The sequence below is a fragment of the Colossoma macropomum genome, unplaced genomic scaffold (assembly GCF_904425465.1).
Source record: "Colossoma macropomum unplaced genomic scaffold, Colossoma_macropomum, whole genome shotgun sequence".
Lineage (NCBI taxonomy): Eukaryota > Metazoa > Chordata > Actinopteri > Characiformes > Serrasalmidae > Colossoma > Colossoma macropomum.
This window is the reverse complement of record NW_023494786.1, coordinates 19316608-19337571: the sequence shown is the minus strand read 5'-3', so window position 1 is coordinate 19337571 and position 20964 is coordinate 19316608. Positions and strand designations below refer to the sequence as shown.

The following is a 20964-nucleotide window of genomic DNA, read 5'->3' as shown; positions in this document are numbered from 1 at the left end:
AAAGTGAACTTCCCAGCACACTGTTCATGTCATTATCAAAGGTGTGGCTCTGTATTTATTTGCAAAGACAGAGGTTAGTTCCTGCCAGTAACTTTGTATTGTCTGGCTTTGGTAATGTGAACAGAACTGCCACATGCAGCCCTTCTAATTAGTGAATTCAGCTACTTTACGCTGCACCCATAGCTGACACAGCATCCAGTTGCACACACCCAGCTTCATCATTTCCATAGAAGAGCACTGCGATTAGACTGGGCCGCTATGGAGCAGCTGCACATGAGTCTGAGGTCACCATGCCCAATACCGAGCGCCAGTAAGAGGGGTAAAAAGCCCCATAAGCATTGTGGAACCGTGTGACTGTGTTCTCTGGAGTGATGAAGCAACATTCAAAACCTTTGGGATGAGTTGGAGTAGCATTTGTGATCCAGAAATGATCATCCAACATCAGTACTTGACCTCACTAATGCTCTTGTGTCTGAATGCAATCAGTTGTTTACAACAGTGCTCCAACATCTAGTGTAAAGTCTTTCCAGAAGAGTAGAGGTGGTTATTACAGCAAAGAGGGAACAAACTTTAACATCCTTGATTTCAGAAGAAACGTGTGAAGAACCTTTGGACAGAGAGTGAAGGAACATACACAGTAGCAAGTATAGTGGACATCAGTGTGTTCATTGTTAATTATTACAGCAAGAAAAACAGAGATTGTTAATAACTTGTCAATAATTTTTCATGCTAAAACCAAGGCATGAGGGTTGATTAAGTGAAGCTGCACTTCTCTACTTGACCACTAGATGGTGGCTTTTTCTAACCAACTGCCCTGTGCTCTGTGCTCACAGTTGGTTATTAGACTGTATACTATGTATTTACCTTCATTTTAATAATGTAAAAATATAAATTCTCACGTGGCTTGCATGGTTATTTTAAAACATGCTATTTTATTTTAAGACATTTGAAACATTCTAAATATAATGTTAACAATGTTTTAACCCAGTAAAGTTCATACAGAGGCATAAATGAGCAGCAGAATTAGTAATACAACACTTCGACACTGCCTTATCAACCACAAAGTCTCTGGGAATGTGCTAATGTGCTCGCAAAACATGAAACATGGTATGAAGGGGAAAAACCAGCGTGCGTTAACTTTTATTCACACCCGTATTCCGACAAACCCCGCCTCTCCGCTTGTGAGTGCGCATTATTAGCCAATTATAGCGCAAGGGGGCCTTGTCGGAATACGGGCGTGAAAGAAAACAAAAATAACGTTTGACTCTGCTTCCCACACACAGTCCAGCTCGAGTGAACCGCGCGTCTGCCGTCTTTGGCTTTCTGAAACGGAGAGTGTCACAGCGACTTTAACGGCAAGTTCAGAGGCCAAATGGCCCTCGGTCCAGTTCGCCTGGCACATTCGGGCCATCACTGAACGAGGCAGCAGATGGCTCTGTCTAAATGGCACTGCATCGTCTGAGGATACTAGTTGTGCCTGTGTGAGCCGTAGCGAGCAGTTGTAGCTGAACATGAGCGGCGGGGAGATCATCTGCCAGGGCTGGCTGAGGAAGTCTCCACCGGAGAAGAAGCTCCGAAGATATGTAAGTTTTTTTTAAACCCACTTTCTTTCGCGTTACCTCACTTTTTACCTCAGTTTCAGTCACCAAAGACTACTAGGTGTGAGAAACGCTTGGTTCAACTTTTCCTGCGCAGCCTCACCCTCTCGTACCCACCTCCAAATCTGCTGTGCGTTCTAGTGTGATTGAGATTAATTGAGGTGCAGAGTGAGGCGGCTGCAGCAGTATGTCAGAAAAGTGTGCTGGGGTTTGAGCAATAGCAGGTGCGCTCTGTTGGCTTCTGCTCTTGCTTTTCGAGCCTATTTTAAAGATCCTTTACCCAACATTGTTCTTAATTCATATTTTTCCCACTGCAGTCCACTTATAATATTTGTGAGCCATCTCCCCTGACCATTTTCTTAAACCATGACCATTCCCTGACCATTTTCTATCTTTCTTAAACTCTTAGAATTGAACAGGCTCTTTTAGTTACTGTGCTTTTAAAATCCATATGTAAATGATCTCTGTTCTGATTGGCTGCCATATAATTGTGCCTCATTTAGAAAGCAGTCTGGGCTGAAACACTCCTAATAACTTCAGCGCTAATGGGCGGGGCTAAACTGCTGTGGCTGAATAGGTGGATAAATGTCGTGTTGTTTTTTGTGACATCATGAAAAATATTAAACATGCTCTGTTTTTAGTTTGTATATATGGACTATATGGACTGGGGAATTAAGGATATGTTTTGAAGTTTTAATAATGTTTATATATGACATCAAATTAACCCCCCACCAGCGCCCACCCCAAGAAAAAAACAAACTGCATCCCTATTTTATGCGCATGGTAATGCTAGCTTTCTGTGTTATTATCTGGATTTAACTGTAGCAGTGCTGAAACTGTATGCACAATGGGGTTTAAAGATGCTATGGAGCCACCGTCTGTCTCCTAATTCTGTTTGGGACAGCTGGCCACACAACTGTTCCTGTTAAGGGAGCAGGGTCTGATCTCGTAATGCTGGTAATGAAGCAGTGAGGTGCTGTGGACCATTTTGCCTTCCCTCCTGCCATGGTGTCTGGACACTGGGGAACAATGCTTTCTGGTTTGCAAGAGGAGATTTTTTTTTTTTGCAAAAGCAAGGAAAGCTTACAGCTCCTGCTCTCATAAATACAGCTGTCCCGATGTTTATCTACAGGGTTACGTTACAGAACCTCTCCATCCTCCTGCCTAACTTTGCCATGATGTCATCGCTCTCTCTCTCTCCATTTCTTTTCTTTCTCTTGCTTGGTTGCATCGGGAAAGCCTGTATCTCCACGTCTTCACACATACTAGGTCATTTCCTCATTGTCTTCCTTATAAAGCTTCCTTGTCTTGTACGGAGCTGCTCAGGAACCGCTCATGTCAAAACAAACAGGCCAGCTGCAGTCAAGAGGAAAGCCATGTTACAGCAGCACAGAGCTAAATGCCAGCGCCGCCGATTCCTCTGACAGCCGTATGAAGCTACAGGCAGTGGAGGTACAGGGCATTCGTAAAAATACAGGACAGCGTTCTCATCCACTTAGCAAAAGACAACAGAGCAGAAAGGCAGACAGCAGACATGGGACAGAGCCTGGCAGCATCAACAACACTAATCGTCCCATCTGAAAATTCCTTCCACTTAAATGGGCTTGGATGGCTAGTGGTGGACAATGCAGGCCATTTAGTGCACAGGATTGCTGTCATCTGACATTGCTGACATCCTAATGTAGAGAGATATTTTAAGCAGCTGTGGACTTCAGCATTCCTGCATTAAGGTGTTGGAATAACAGCCCAAACCTCCAGCCTCTATGTTGCCTGCATTCTTTTTGGTGATATGCGCTATTTTATTGGGCAAATATGTAAGATCACAAGTTTTTCACTATATTCATTTTTTTGAGGTTTGATAAGTTGATGCAGACAAAAAGACAAAAAAATACATTTCAAAACTGTCAAAACTATGAATACAGTGTCTTCTGTTCAGTATTTCACATAATGCGCTGCACGGAATCCAGTAAAACAGGCCTAATTATTTATAGCATGCAGTTGGTCAGTGTTCTTTAAAAGGCCCATATCCAACATTTTTCTGTACTTTATTTTTCTCCTTGACGTCCACTTATAACTTATAACATTTGTATGTGTTTTATTTACAAAAAAAAAGTCACAATTCATTGTTACGTGACCATTTTTCAACCTCTTAATTCCTTAAATTAAACAGGCTGTTTTTTTCTTAATACACTTTTAAGACTGATCTATCCCTGTTGTCCAAAATAAAAATACCTTCATTTGTTGCAATTTTTAGTTTTCTGGATTATTTTGAGCTCAGCAGCTGTCTTTACATTGTGTGAAAATGTCATGATGTTTGGACCAATAGAAATGCTCCAAAATTGCTTTGAAAAAGATCTGTTTACATTAACTTACATCGAAAGTAAAGAATGTTTTTGCCCTCGCCTGCTAAGTTACCATTTTGGAGATACTTGTTTTCCTTTGGACAACGGCTCTCTGTAAATGAGCTCCATTCTGATTGGTTGCCCTGTAATCGGGCCTCTTTTAAAAAGCAGTTCAGGCAGAAACGCTGCCTATAACGTCAGCATGACTGGGTGTAGCTAACTCTAGGTTAAGTAGGTGGATGTATGTAAATGTTTTGATTTTGCAACATTACAAAAACAAGATTAAAAACAGGCTGCTTGTGCAGCTTAAGTCCTATTTGAGCTGGATTAGTTTTACCTGTGGACATGCTGTAATTTTAGTGATTACTGATGAGGTCAGTGATTTTAATCCAGTATAAATGTGCAATGTCAGTACTTTTTATAAGTCTGCCAAGTAAGAATTCCTCAGTGAATTACCTTCTACAATTCACCGAGCTCAGAGCTCCCTCGGTAGCAGCAGTCCTGTTTAAATCAACCTCACAATAATGCGGGTAGTGGAAAACAGCATCTTTGTTTTTCTTTTTTCTTTTTTTTTTGTTTTTGTGACTTGAGCACAAGGTAACAGATAAAATGGTGCTTAATTATTCCTTAGTACTCAAGGTCATGACAAGTTACTAAAATCCACAACATCTTTGAACACCTTTGGAAGGACATTTGTTACACAACTCGTTGTATTTTCACTGTATATGCTTATGCACCGTCTTTTCACATTGCTGCTAATGGGCGTCACTCCACACTGAAACGAGATGTGAAGTCTCCTCCCTCAGCCATTGTCACATTTTGGGTTTTTTGGCTCCATATTTGCCATTTAGCTGCATAATGTGTCGTTACTGTTCCGAAGTATGGCGCCTGTTGCACGGTGCTGACGTAAACATTTACGCGATAATGTTGCAGTCTGAAATATCTGAGGTAATATGGGGAAGTTACCAAGTCCTTCACCTGTTTCTCCAGCATTTACCCTCTCAGTGCTGTTGATTGGTATCAGCAACAATCCTTTTATGTGACTCCAGTTCGAAAACAGGTTGTCCTCTTTACCAATTCAAAGCATGGTTTCTGTGCCAGTCATACATGAAGTAAACACACACTTCTCTGAATTTCAGAAAGTATCACCTGAACCTCAGTCATGCCATGCAAAAGATATGCAAATATTCAGCACAAACACTTTTGTCAGTTAGTGCCCTGTAGCAACAATTGAAAAACGGAGGTATGCATTGTCTTGAGTCGTGAGACTGCTTGTTCACCTTGTTCATAAAAGAACCTTTTCAATTAAAATATGACACTAACAGTCAATGACAGTTGGTGCCAGTTAGCATGTGCTCACTCGCCTCATTTGCACATGGCTCGCGTTTATTGCGTTTATTGCCATTTTAGCCTTTTGCAGTAGAAGCATAAAGTTCCATTTCTCATTTTTGGAACATTGGAAGACAACAGTGTGTCAAGTACATTGTGCCGTTGATGCATTTTTTTTGCTTGTACAATGCTATTGGAAAAACTGATTTGATTAATATGGGGTTGAGATTGCGATAGTGCCCCGCCTCTTTCTTTCCAGCATCATCAGTGATCTGTGGAAACATGAAAATAGATGACTAATCCTGTGGCATCCCACACTTCAGCCTTGTCAGAGGAATTTACTCATCAGTGATGCCTCTGAAGTCATTCCTCACAGATCTGTGACCAGCAGCACCTTCAGTATGGTTTATTAGGAAGAACATGCCATGGTGTCTGGTACACCTCTAGTGACAGTAATTTTGAAAGAAGACATATTTATAGCTGTGTTTTTTATTAAGGCTTAATTCCACAAGCCACTTGCTTAGAAAGATAATCAAAGGAAATTTAATTGTATTTTTCCCCATCACACATATCCATGATATCTGATGCATATGTTTTCCTTTTAGTCTAAATTAGTGTTTCTGTCTAACAAGGTCTTATGATTTTCGAGCACATTCATGCACTGATGCAGTCATTTCACACTGCTGCTGCTCATAGCCGTTTTACATTACTAATCATCATCAAGCATGCGTAACTGCAAAGTGCATGCAGATAATGAATGCAGCTGTTCCCTATTGATGGTCAACATGCACTCTAAAACAGTATCTGTTGATTCCTTCCCTCAAAAGTGCGCTCTGTGAAGCTGTGCCATGGACAGTGCCGCTGCCACAATGACTATAATAAAACCAGAGATCGGAAGTGGAGGGACAGTTCTGGCATTTCCCACAACAGCGGCTCTCCATTTCCTCTTCCTAACGCCATTGTCGCTTTACACCCTGCCCTGTCCAGTGAAAAATCACTTTTTGTTTGGTGGTTGTTGACAAATGTGAACATAAACCACTAAAATTTTTAAAAATGAATGTGGAAAAAAAGCTTAAATTAAGTGAAATTAATGTCAAAAGTGCTATGTAGATGAAGCAAATTGTCGTAGTTTGTTATATGATAATAAACAGCTGCGCTGTTACTCAAAATCTTCTTTCATGGTATTGAAAAGTCATCATACAGTCTCAGCCATTCCCAGTAGGTCTCTATGAGAAGTCTCTAATGTGTTTCTGTACTAACAGGCAGTGAAATTGAGTGTAACCTGAGTACCCAGCAGCACTAGTGTTAGCGGCTGCCGCCCACTCTCCTGGTTCTTCTGCTGACATCACTGCACAAACACGTCTGTTTGCGTAATCCATCGCAGCATTCCAGACTGATCATATCGGGGCAAGGTGAATGCAGTGCATCTTCTTTCTGTTTGTGCTTTCATCTATAAACTCAACCTTCTAAAGTGCTGTATATAAATATGTGTATGTCAAAGTATATTGCTGGGGTTGAGAGTAGAGGTACACCGATATGGGAATGCCGATATCTGGTATTTTTCATGGACATATCTGCTGTTGCTGATACATAAACATTTAAAAAATGCAAAATCAGTCTACATCTAAAGAGATAAGCATTATAATAAAATCTAACATTTATTCCTGTAGAGTTACAACTGCAGTACAATGAAAACAGTGCAGATGTTTTAGCACAGTAGCAATAACAGCTGAGCATTACCTAAAAATGATATGTGACACTTTACCTGAACTCTGCTACGTAACACTTACAAAACCAAATGCCTTAAATACCTGGCAGATGTCCAATGCTGTCATAAACTGTCGTGACAGATGCCTTAAGCTGTCATGACATCATACATTATGTCACATGCTAGCATTTGCTAAGGATACTCTAGTTAGCTGTCAAGACATCAAATATTATGATATGACAATTACTGGTAAGGGTAACATGACACTGTTATATTACAGCACATAATCTCAGGATATCACATCTACAGTCAGACGTTTATGGCATATTTATGTCAGTGTTATGTAGCAGTGTTTAAGTTATCATCGGTTTCTAAAAAATCTTTTCGATGCTATTAATTTTTTTAAAGCAAATATCTGCCAATGCCAGTATGATTCCGATATCATGCGCCCCTAGTTTTGAATCGGAGTGTGGAAGAAGTCGTGTGAGGGTGCCAGGGCTACATGTGTTTAGGTACATGAGATGATGATTTTATTATTGTGACATTATGTGAACAACAATATAGAATTTCCCAAATTGCTAATATTAACTCAATTACAGAACCAAAAAACCTCCCAAACTAATCTGTACTAAGGATGACCTGTCGCGCATATATGCAGCAAATATCATTTGAAGCTAAAAATGTATTCTAAATGTTGTTATTTTGACAGAAAACTAGTTGTACGCTGCACTAGGGCTATTTTTACGAAATTGTGATTTGAAAGAGTGCAATTTTCAAATGCAGGAATTGCAATTTTTATCATATTCTATTTAATTCATAAGTTATAATTGAAGAGATTTAACCTAAATTCAGCATTCAAACCTCAAGCCCAAAAAATGGATTTGCTAATCTTCAAAAAAGACTTGGAGATTAATTTATAGAAAATAATAGATAATTCTAGATGATAATAATAATTGCGGTAGCAATATTCATCAGAAAAATGTTGAGCTTTTTCATTAGGGTGAATGAGATTTTTGCCAGCGTTCTATAAAGGTTGTCCAACCTGACAACAGTTGCTATGAAAGAACACACTTGTGGTTCTGTATATTTATAGATCAGTTGTAGAAAGCCTATAAACAGTTTGGCACCACAGTTTTGCTGCATTGTGCCTGCAGCAGCAAACCTCAGAAAAACAAAGGATCCTGATACATATTGTATAATGTCCTAATATTACATTTTTGTATATATTTGTGTCTGGGTGGGGGTCAGTGAGTTTCTACAGCAAGCTACAGCAGGGCTGTCCGTGGCAGCTGCCGCCTGCGCTCTTGTTTTGCTGAGGGTCGCTGGGAAGGTCTTACCCCTGGAGGTCAACAGTGAACACCTCCCAGTTCCTGCTTTGACAGACAACATTGCGCTAACACAGACGTTTTCCTTGTTCTGCTTCATCAGAGGGGCTGAGGATTTGCTCTGGTTCCTGAGACTACACAGACACAGCCCTGTATAGGAGAGCAGTGCACAAAAATCAAAGCAATTTGATTGAGCTCTTTCATACATTAAAATGCTGCTCAAACTGCTTTACAAAGAACGAGTCTAAGAGAACAATGGAAAATAAAAGAAACAAGGAAAAATAGAAAGGACATTAAAAAACAATCTAAAAGATTAACTAATGTACTACAAGATGATGCTGTTTTGCTTTTTTTAAAATCTTGTAAGGCACATATTATGTTTTATTTATTAGGCTATAAGGAAATAAACTTCCTCAAACGGGCCTCTGACTTGACACAGTTTCCCTCACCCCTCTTCAGCCAGGATATGACAGCAGACATGTTTGATCTTTATATAGCTTGTAGCCTGTCCTTCAGCGTGTCCTGCGGCTGTACCTGTTTGTGTGGCTGGCCGAAGCCGAACTGCAGCGGTAGCAGGCTCCAGACTTCCTGTGGATGGCACTTACAGGAAACACGCTGCCTCAGACTCTTCAGAGGGAGAGGAACGAGCAAAAAAATATGCTCAGGGGTCCTAGCAGTCGTATTTTTTATTCTCGCATTTGTTCATTTTGAAGCTCTGAGCTGAGGGGTCTGTAATTGTAGGAAATGAGCTCCCCATTGATGGTGGCTCTCATGATTTGGAACAGAAAGCTATGGCCTGTTTTGGACTCCCATCATCAAATTCACATTAGGAGAACGGAAACTTGAGTTCAAGACACAGCGTCAGACTCTAATTGAAAATCTCATTTGAATGGTCATTCTTCTTTTTTGTATCAGCGGCTTAAACATGGATACAGGTTGTTGTTGCATGTAAAAAATAACACAAACACAGTATTGCTTTTAGCTGTATTTGTGTTCTAGGGCCTATTTTAGAGACTAATTTACAACTGGGTGGCATTAATTTAACATGTAGGCAAGTCTCCAGAGCATGCTGTCTCCAAATTTGTTAAGTATGCTGACTTATTAGGGACTGACTGAACTATAATAAGTACACCAGGTATTTTATCATGAAGCTCACAGATTTGGAACAAACTGATACAAAAAAAGATTTGTTCCATGTTGTTGCTTTAAATGGCAGGGGGTGAATTTGATTATGTGGAGCAGATGGGTATTTGCTGTTTCACTACATTATGAGCTCATGACACTCATCTTAAGTGGGTCATGACCCGAGATGCCCCCAGCTCTTTGCACACTATATCAAAATCTGTCAGTACCATGGTGGAATCAGGGGAGGATAGTTAAAAGAATGCAGCTCCCAAGTGCTTTCAGCCTTTGTTCAGCCTTCCCCACATTAGCTCCATTTTTGGGTGAATATTTTTTCAAGATGATCATCTGGCCCTATACACGACACAGAGTTTTTCTCCTCAGATAGGGTATCAGTCTTAATCACAGCAGGACTGAGCTATGACGTCACCCTGACAGCTTTTATGCAACCTAAAGCTAAGCAAATATCACATTCATGCATGGGTCTTGGGATCTGAACTCATGCTTCAATGGCTGTTTGTGTCATAAAAGTAGTCCAGTGAGAATACTAGGAAATAGTCCTGGATATTTTGCAAGTCATACCTTTTCATTCTCCCCCAGATTCAGTCTTGTACTCAGTGAACTTCCTGGGAGCTGTGTGTGTCTTAAAAATGGAAAATGCAGTGGCTTAGTGTGTTGAAAAACCTTCTGTTCAAACTCTAAATGTCCTCATCTCGTAACCCTTAAATACATAGCAGTCTGTGACCTCATTTCACCCCCTCTGCCTTACTTTTTCAGACACATGACAAACCAAATATTAAAACAGAACAAAATGCAATACATCTTATTGTTTTTGTTATTGTAAGTAAATGTTTTGACAGTTTTAAGTACTATTCGGATGGGGTTGGTTTTACAACGAGGAGGTGGGGTAATACAATTATCATGGGTGTTTCTTGGTGATTTCAGTCTTGTCCAAATCCAACATGTTAGTTGTTTTTACAAACTACGCACTCCCATGTCAGCAAAGATTCCGGGTGTTTTACCTAGTATAAAATGACCCAAATAATCATTTCCATCTTATATTAATCTCATACGAATTGGTATGTCGGTTAATATTGCATCTTGTGGTAAAGGAGTTTCAGTAATTTTTTGTAAGCCAGTATGTATTGTGCTTCCTCAGGTAACTCATTTAAACATGTAAAATTATAGTAAAGAAAGTCGGATTTTATGTGGTGATGTTGACTATCAATATCCCAACCTACTATCACATTGCCCTCATCATACTCAACAAGACACTTAGGGTAAATTAAATTTAGATTAAATTACATATTTGGACATATTTTCGACTTGTGAGCAGCTGAACATATCACATATGGAACATTTTTGTTGTCACAGCTGTGCATAAATTGAGTAGCTGTTCCCATCTCTGTCTTTTTATACCAAAATTACACATCTCATCCAAATAGTTTATTTACATGGTCATGACAGTTTGTATGCTAGAGTGTGTTAGATAGTGTTAGATATGTGCTGGAATGCAAAAGTTTGGGTGCCCCTGGTAAAACTATATGTTTTGTTGGTTTTCTAAGTAAAATGAAGTTAACATACTCTACAGAGAGCACATTTCTGTACATTTTAATGTACATTGACTGATTGTTTGCTGAATTTAACTATTAGGGGAAAACTTAAAACAAAAATGTGGGCTGTGCAAAAGCAGGGGCACAATTTATATTTTATGTTTTATTTTTTTTCCAATGTGTCAAAAACTCAGCAAATAAATAGAAATTGTGCACTAAAAATTGCAGAGGATGTGTCAACTTATTATCACTTAGAAAATCAACAAAACATTTGACCAGGGTTGTCCATACATTTGCATATGTCTGTATGTATGAATTATGTATGCATGATGACTTCGGATTCATCATTAGTGTGAAAGATAAAGATATTTGTATCTCTCTACAGACAAGTGTAACATTCCTCTGTAATTCTAACCCAGGTGTATTCAGCCTGGTGTCTAGATTTTGTGTGTATAGGCAGCATCTGTATCATCAGATATACACCTTAAAATACTGAATATCTGCTTTGCTCCCAGAAGTCACATATTGGTGCATCCCTAGTATTATTTTATTCGATTTAGATATTCAGGGACAATGCATATTAATAAACTTTTCTGTATTTGTACCAGTTCAGACAATTTAGAGCATAAAGCATTAACAATACATACAACAGTACAAGACAACATGAAATAAAAAAGCACGATATCAGCTGATTGGAGAAACATCCAGGCATCAAACTATCAGCAGTATTTGCTTGTAGAGAAGAAAAGAAAGTCAATCTGATACAATTCTTTAAGAACTTACCTAATCAGAGTTTGAAGGTCTGAAGCATTTACTGCCTTGGAAACGTCCTCACAAATGTCACTATTCACAGTGTTTAGAAATAATTGGTTGATGCTTTGAAGATTGCTTTTATGACAAAACTTCGTATCTCCAAAATAATAACTTTACAAGAGAAGGAAATACTTTACTTTTCATGTAAGTCAATGGAACCAGACATTTTTCCCAAATCATTTTTGGCCATTTCTTTTGGCATATTTTTCATTGCTTGTTTACATAACAAACTATCTTTGTATTGTAGACAAATGCAGTTTGCTACATTTTCTCTAGAATGGACCATTTTTCTTCTAACACTCTGTATGACTTCTGTTACTTCTCAATGAGAATATAGTGTTAAAATTGTGAAAAGTTCATTTTAGGCCACCCATGTAATATGAGTTCTCTAATATTACACAGGCAGGGCATTAAAGTGAATTAGGCAGTTGAGCTAGGAGGTGCCCTGCTATTACCAAAGACCATGCATACTGAGGTCGAGCAGCGTAAGATTTGTCGGCCTGTTTTGACAGCCGAGGGCTCTATTACAGGTGATGTCATCTTGAGCCTATTATATGGTATTGGACAAGCCCAGATGTGTGTGTATGTGTGTGCGTGTGTGTGCGAGCAGGCGCATGCGCGTGAATGCATGCGCAGCAGATGACTGAGGTCACATGGTAGACAGATTGTTAAGCAGGAGGGCCTTGCTTGATTAAAAGTGCTCCATGCTGCTTCTTCATGATGAGAGGCAGAGTCTCCTTGGCTTAGCTCCATCCCTCCCCGAGCCTAACGTCCAAGACAAAGCCCTGTCTTCCTGCAGGCACTTATCACAGGCCAGTGTGAAATATTACCTTCCCAAGCAAATGACTTCAGCCTGATGATAGCTTTAAAAGGGTGTGAACAATTCTAGAGAATGGTTTGCATTTGAGTACAGTTATTATAACCATGAGGAGTTTCTCAGTAATGGAGCAAAGCAGATTATACCAAGAATATTGAGACATGCAAATATATTCTTTGTAATGCTGTTTTCAGTTAAAATGTCCATTTAGTTCAAGTTAATGTTTTCAGCATCAGAAAAAACTGAAAACTGTATTTAACAAATGATTACTCAGAAACCTGAACATCTAAATAGGCCTATAACATCATTTTTTCAGTATTGTGTTCACGTTTTATCTTTATTACAGCTTCCATTCTTCTCATGAGACTTTGAGTTTTTCAGTGAAATCTGCAGGGATATTTTTCCACACCTCTGAAGCTCAGTCATAGAAGTTGGTCTCTGAAGGGTGGTCTCTGATTTTTGAGCAGTGCTGTATATTCCTTCAAACCTGGAACAGTTATTTTCATGTACATGTTATGATTTTGTCACTTGAACGTTGAAAGTAATTCTGGGAGGAGTCTTTTGCTGTCGTATGATGGCACATTAGGCTTGCGCATGTTTCTGAACTAACACAGCACATTAGAAATTGGTGTTGTTTCTCTGTTGCAAGACCTTATTGCCTGTGTATGAGGCAAGGCCATGTTTATTGAGGGCTAGACTTGTATATTTAAGAATTAGGGACCTGTATTATAGCAAACGCAATGTTGTGCTGTATTGAACTCATTTAGATGTATTAAATAATGGTAGTGTCTCCAAGATGTGTGCTTAGTGGCTGATCTGCCCGATCTTAATTTGTGTACGTATCAGCAAATGAAAACACCGCAGGACGAACCTCATGCACTCGAGGGCTGCTGATGGGCTTAAAGTGTTTTTGGTTTCAGTATGAGCTGTCAACAGCACAGCATGCTTTACATTTGTTCTCACAGGACAACATGTCTGAGTCTATTAATGATTACTCAGTTAAACTTGACTATAAAAAAAAATCTCTAGTAATTAGTTGGCAGTTGGTGTAGTTTGTTATTGTTCATTTAAACCTATTTTTATTGTCTGACCTCTGATTACTCAATTAATCATCAAAATAATTGATGGACTACTCGATTAGTAACACAAACAGTAGTGACAGCCCTAATATATAGTGCACCAAAAAAGTGAAGGTAAATGTTATACAGCAGATTTTAATATCACCCCTACTATAAAAAAACAGCAGTTTTGAATGGTGGTGAAATTAGCCTTTAGGACATTATTTCCCAGGTGAAAAGGTATTTAGAAACATCTCTCCTCAGTGTTAGAATTACCTTTCAAGGTTAATTGCAAAACCTGAAACAGTGAAAGTCTTTCTGACCTGTCATGGGAAGGGTTCACTTGTTTCATTACGGTTTAGAGCTTTTCTATAAGACTAAGTCAGCCTGTCTGTTATTTAAATGGTAAAACATTTCCATTTCCAGTATCTTCCACACAATAAAAATGCTGATGTTTAAAAGCAGATGTTCTGAACTTGCTCATGCGTTTGTCATCAGCTGAAGACCCTGCTGAACTTGTGTTTGTAAATCCTCTCCATGTGTGAAGGAGTGAGTGAACATAGGCACCAGATGGAGGAGGCTTGAGGAAAAAACAGGCTTTGTGGTTCAGAATGTTGTGAACACATTTTCAGGGTAATTGAACAGCTTAGCTCTTGTCAAACTTAACAACAGAGAGTGAGTATGTAAAAAGCTCTTACATAGCTAGCAGACCCATAATGTTATTATATAAAGTGGCATGTTGCAATGCTGCTGCTGTTTATGCTCCATGTGAGGGTCTGTTATGACTGTTAAATCTCATAACCCACATTCCATGACAGGCTCATGTAAGGCTTTTAAGAGTACAGGATGTTGAAAGCCATTAGAAGCACATGCGGTGGCTCAGTTTGTAGCTGAAAGCAGTATTGGGTTATTTTAACTCAGAGACAGGTACAAAGCTATGTCAGATGGCTTGGTAATGCTGGTCAAGGCTATATTCTAGGTTACCTGATGAGTCTTGTCTAATGCACTCCTGCAGCGTAACATCATGTTAACTCACTGTTGATTTGTCTTTTAGAGGAATAAATTGTCACTGTCATAGCAAAACCTCATATCTCAGTAATGGAAACATGACAGGACAAGGAAAAATGTTCTTAACTTTAATGTATGTTAATGGAATGTTTTTATTTTTGGACCATTTCTTTTGGTCCATTTGTCATGAATTCTTCAACAGTGTAAAAGGCAACTGCTGTGTTCCTCTGATATGAACAAAATGAGGCTTTGATATGAAAGAGAGAAATTGCTAATCTAGCTAATGTTCATTGAAAACTAGACTAGATCAGCTTTAACGTTATATAAGTAAATCACTCAGACCTTTGAGCATAATGAATGATCTGATTTGAAGTTTCAAACCCAGGTTTCACATGTCACCTGACATCATGTAGGCTAAAGGTATCAGGACTATCAATCAGGACTATGTATATATCTATGTCTATGTATTTAGTGCGAACTGACAGCTCAGTTGGAAGCAAAATCTGTTCAGTTTTACCCCTGGACGTCACATACGTATGTTTTTTTCTGTCCATACACTAGAGCCCCTACAAAAGTATTTACAGAGATTTCAAATTAATCTGTTCTCAAAAGCTAAGTTAATTTGTTCATGTCATTCAGCTGCTGCTGAATTCTACAAAAGTGAAACCTCAGGTGGGATGAGGTAGCTAGCGAAGATTCTTTCTCTGGATAGACAAAGCACTTTTTGTAAGTCGCTCTGGATAAGAGCGTCTGCTAAATGATGTAAATGTAAATGTAAATGTTGAGGGGAAAAAATTAGGTCGTAATGCCAAAATGTGAACAATAAATGTCTCTTTCTTCCTCTTTTTCTCTCACTGTCCTTCTTTCCCAAATGATATTGGCAAATAATAATAATAAATCTTTTAATTTCTGGATGTTCATTTCAATTATTCTCAAGTATAAGACACATGAATAGGATGTGAATCAGCATTATTATGTGTAGAAGCAGCAAAGTTGCAAGTCATTCTGATTGAAGCTGAATCCAATACATGATGATGAAGAAGGTGGATTTTGAACTATTTCCAAACCTTTGCCTCGAACACAAGTTCCAAAAGAACCAAAATGTTTGAGATGCTAGAAACAAGCAAGACAGTCACTGTGTATAAGCTTTCATTCACTGTATTCCTTTACGATCTCCCTATATAAACACTCTTTTGTATAAATGTGTGCGATAGAGAGAAAGAGAGAGAGGGAGAGAGATATTGCTGTTTGATCCCGTCTCCTATCCATCAAATCACTAGCGTGTAAAAAGTCAGAATCAGTGACATTCACTCTCAGTGCCCCACTGATTTCAGTACAGTTTTAGGACAAAAACGCAGCGGCAGCACAGATGGCAGGGCTGCATAGGAAGCGGCACAAAGAGTCGTGATTAACCAAAATGCTGTGCTGTCACTCATAGCACTAGCCTGAGCAGCTTTATGAATGAACGCGAGAGCCCATTCACAGCCATGCTCCTTTTCACTTTACGAAAGTGGCTGCCTACAAAATAGGTCTGATTGGACTGAACTCTCAGCATTTGGCTGCATCATTCCAAACCGCTCATCAAGCCAAGAGAACAAGACTCCGATCCGGTGCATTTAATCCAGGCTTTCACTCACTGTCTGTCTCTCTTCCCTCTCAGAAGATTCACTCTCCATTTATTTTCTTTGCTTTGCCCTCATTGCCCCCCCGCGGTCTGATACAAAAGCCTGTTTCTGAAGGTATTCAGTGCAGTGTGTCGCAGTATGAAGTTAACTCATATTTGGCATACTCCACATGCTGCATAATCCACTATGTATGGCTGGCATGCTTGTAAAACCCCATGATAGCCTCATCATGTGAAGTCAGTTATGTGTGGGAGACACCAGAACATGTGTGTGAGACTGTGTGTGTGTGTGTGTGTGTGTGTGTGTGTGTGTGTGTGTGTGTGTGTGTGTCGGGGGTCTTCATCAAACAAGATTCTGATCTGGTGCAGTTCAAACATTTATATGAATTGTATAAAAGACTAGTCCAGCATGTGACATTGCCATATAGTCATATGCGTGGCTTGTGCATGTTCACGATCTGTGAACATTAGATTAAATCCAACAAAATACCTCTCCCTGCACTAATGTGATGCACTGTTGTAAAATGACAGGCATGCATGGTACAGTTTGGGCAGCAACACAAAACTTAATGTAGCTTTTTAAGCTTTTATTTTCTGACAGAAATCAGATTTTGAATCTGTACAAGGTGTTGAATTAGAGGCGTCTGATGGCCTGTAAGTAACATGCTCTGCATGTGGCGCAATTCAAAAGCTCACAGTGTCCTTCTTGAGGTGTATGACATCAAATTTTATGAAATATTATGGGCTAGCATGCTAATAGTGGGCTAGCATGCTAATGTGAGCATTTTTCAAACATGTTTGCATTCTTGTGTAGAGAGAGATTTTCGATATGTGTGGACGTGAAGATCAAATTATACTGTCTAAATGATCGTATCTTAGACTAGCATTTTTAGCATTTTTTATATAAACATAGTTTCTCTTTCTTTCTCTCTCTCTCTCTCCCTCTCTCTCTCACTCTCTCTCTCGCTCTCTCTGTCTCTTTCTCCCATTTCTGAGAAAATGTGGTTGCCCATTATTGTCTTTGATTTACCCACATTGGCCCCCTGCAGCCTGATACAAAAGCCTGTTTCTGAAGATATTCACTGATATTCACCCCAGCACGTGTGTGTATGTGAGAGTCTGTGTGTGTGTGTACAAGTGTTGGGGGTAGTTAGCACTTTATGTCCTCACGTCAAACAGCACACAGCTGCTGCTCTTCCCAAAGCTCTGTTTTGACTATTGGGGAAGCAGAGGGGTTTAATGGGAGCTGCAGTGGGACTCTAATGCATCCGCCTCAACGAAAACTCTCCATCCTTGCTCCCTCCACCGCTCTGTTTAATCTCTTCTCCTGTTTATTTCCTGAGCTACGTGGGATGGAGCGCTGCCATTACCAACCAGAGCAGCTCTGGATCTTCTCAAGCCAATAGGGGGATTACACATGAGAGCTGTAAAAAGAAGGGATGAAGTCAATTTGTTGGCCCACTGTTTGCCTGAATGATAACATTGCAAGGAGCGTTAATTCATTAAGAAGTATGTGTGTATATTTGTGTGTGTGTGTGTGTGTGTGTGTGTGTGTGTGTGTGTGTGTGTGTGTGTGATATATCTGAATGGGCCGTCCAGTCAGTCATACACAAATATGCTTATGAATATACACACACCATTGTCTAATCGGGGGATATTTCATAAAGCAGTATTTCTCAGTTAGCCAGATAACTTGAGCCCAAAGATGAGGACTGTCCAATGAGAATGTCCCTCAGCTCTTTTCCTATTGGACAGGCTGGACTTTTGGCTTAAGGTATCTAGCTAAACTGAGAAATCCTGCTTTGTGGAATACCCCCCTGGACTGATCTGTAAACTTATTGCCATCATTAGACTATACTCGCTCACACTGAGACAGTGCAGAGTTTATTTTAACCTCCTAATGGCATAAACTCAAGTCACCTATGTAAACACAGATAGATGACACCTGCTCTGCATGCAGGAACCAGCGCAGCAGACGCTGTCTGGACCACTTCTGCACAGCTGTGTGTTTGTGTGTGTGCTTGTATGTGTGAGAGAGGGAGAGAGAGGTCATATGCATCATTAGCTAATGTAGAACTCTATGTCTATGCCATATGTGTATATGTATGTCATGGAAAATATGTGGATCTTAAATGGACTGTGAAAACTATGACTTTTTTTTTTTCAGATTCATATTTTCTGATAGGGAACCAATATTGGCACTATATGCAACGTGATTTACTTCATTACATTCATCCATAAGCCAGAATTAAACTGATTTTTCAAAATCTTAGCAAAATGTTGAAATCTCAGCAGGTTGATTTGTAAACAGAGTCATTCAAAGTGTTTTTTTATGTGAAATGGTGCATTGCAGAGAAACATACCAATTCAGATTTCATTACAGTGGAGGATATACTTTTATGTAAGACATCAGGCAACATATTCGTAACCATTAATGTAATGGCTTTCTGTGAGTTAGCTTTTAGAGCCTAGGTATTCAAATTATGGCCCAGCCCATCCCCCTTTATTTTAAAGTGAAGGAGTTGTAAGGGGTATGGGTGAGGGTTGAAATGAAAAATAGCAGTAAGTTCTTAAAAAATTGTGAAGGGGGCCTCATGGGAAAAAGAATATGTTTTAGGGGCATTAACCACTTTGGACGTCTGGTTCCCATCATCACCACTGTGATTGAATTTTTACTTGGTAAGTTTCTCCAGAACAGCGTATTTTATATCAAACCACTCAGAATTTGTTTACAGCTGAATGACTGAATTTTTCAGAAATATTGAAGGATTGGTCAAATTCCCCTTATAACCTCTAGACCTTTGTTCAGAACAGTGTATAGCTTATTAAAAAACACTCAGGATGCTTTTTATTCTTATGTTATAAACCCTTTTAAAACTTCTTGTTAGCTGGTCTTTCTTTTTTTAATTCTTTAAACACTTTTTATTTACTGATTTAGTTTTTTTCCTCATTCTTCTATCTCATTGGTCAGTCAGTCTATTAGTTTACTTTACATATTAAGAATAGACTCTGTATTCACTCTTGTCTAAGCATATCTGGAGAGTTGCAAGAAAATGTTACGTTTCCTGGTTAACAGAGTTTTGTTTTTGCTTCATAATTTCTTGAGAACAGGAACACTAAAAATAGCCAACCCAAAAGATAATCTACATCTGTTTCTAATCTTTCACAGTTTGGTTGATAGGGAAACCACTGCTGGGAACTGAAGAAACTGCACAGCACTTTAAAGGAGTACTTTAAGAAAAAATGCTAGCATTACTAATAATAAATGAAACCATACAACCAGCAGATTTAAATTTAGCAGTAGTGGCAGTATTGCTGGTTGAGCCACTTACCAGCAAATTCTCTGAATTCTTTTGTTTAATCTGATAATAAAAGTGCAGAAAATCTGTAAAATTAAAGCTGCGCATATATATTTTTTTCTGTCATACTGTGTCATATTGTGCATGAGTTTTCTGAGCAAGCAATTTAGTGACATTTTATTGTGCTCGTTCTCTCTCTCTCTCTCTCTCTCTCTCTCTCTTTCTCTTTCTCTTTCTCTTTCTCCCTCCCCCTCTCTCCTGGAAACTGGGTGATTGTCAGTGAACTCTGCTGCTCCGTATTTTATCTGAGAGATCTGCTCATCAGGGAATTCACAGTCTAATATATAAACATGGGCTCTCATCACTGACACACATTCTATGTGACCACAGATTTGCACATAAAGCTTTTAAAGAGCCCGTATCATGCAAAACCAAATTTTCTTCACTTTTTTGAAGTAAATTAGTTTGATGTAATATGCAAACACTGTTAAAGTTTCAAAACCTACTGTTCACATCCCATTCCATACAGTCTATATAAACAATTCTACCAAATTAGTTTAAATTATTAAAAATAAAAACATTCAGACCTTATTTACAAATATTTACAAGGGTTATGTTTGATCTATTTAAACCAAATGCATAAATTGAGACAGGAATAAGATAAATATATCATTATTTATAGGGTACTTTCTATTGAGAGGTAGCTGTCCCAAACCCTAACCCCTAAATGCATGTAAAAAATAATACATTTGTTTTTTGTATTTTGGTCCATTTTTTAAAGATCTTTTTTGTTCCTTTTAAAGTGAAGTTTCAGATTTTAAGGTGAATATTTGTCTTAATCATGACGTTAATTTTTAAATAAGAGAAATGCTGTCTCATGTTTTCACTACCGAAACACAGTTCTAGTCCATAGGCAGAGCCTTATTTTAGCCCCTGCATTTCAGAACAGGAAGTGAGACTGCATCCTTGTCCCTTATGGCCACATGGTGAGTAGTTAGATCTTATTGTTTTGAAGTAATGTGTCACAAAGTCTGAAAATCAGTGTGGAACATTAAGAATTGTCACTATTGAAACACATATTTTCTGCAATTAAGTAAACTTTTTTGTGTTCTAATTAAAACTATTATGATTTTGTGTGTGTGAACTGTTCAAAGCTATGTTTGCTGTTCATTTACTGTTTTTGAGTTCTGCTCAAATTATCTTAAATTGTCACTATTGAAACAGTTACATTTGGGAAAGTTTCAGTAGTGTTGGGATTGCATTGGTAGTGGCAAAATGAAATGTTCAATCACATATTTTGATAAAGTAAATATTATTATCATATAAGGTCATTCACAACAAAAAGACTGTATTGTAGTCCAAATCTGT

General features: G+C 38.8%; 1 protein-coding gene across 2 annotated transcripts in view; it reads left to right on the top strand.

Annotated features, from left to right (window-relative positions):
- Window positions 1–70: 70 nt before the first annotated feature.
- Window positions 71–20964, top strand: part of gab2 (GRB2-associated binding protein 2) — a 64139-nt gene continuing 43245 nt past the window's right edge. The window contains exon 1 of one of the 2 annotated variants that reach the window (XM_036563232.1): window positions 71–1583. In XM_036563232.1, the coding sequence (XP_036419125.1) occupies window positions 1512–1583 (72 nt within the window). In that variant the 5' untranslated portion in view covers window positions 71–1511. The remainder of the gene's footprint in view (window positions 1584–20964) is intronic. The other variant, XM_036563226.1, reaches the window with a different exon arrangement.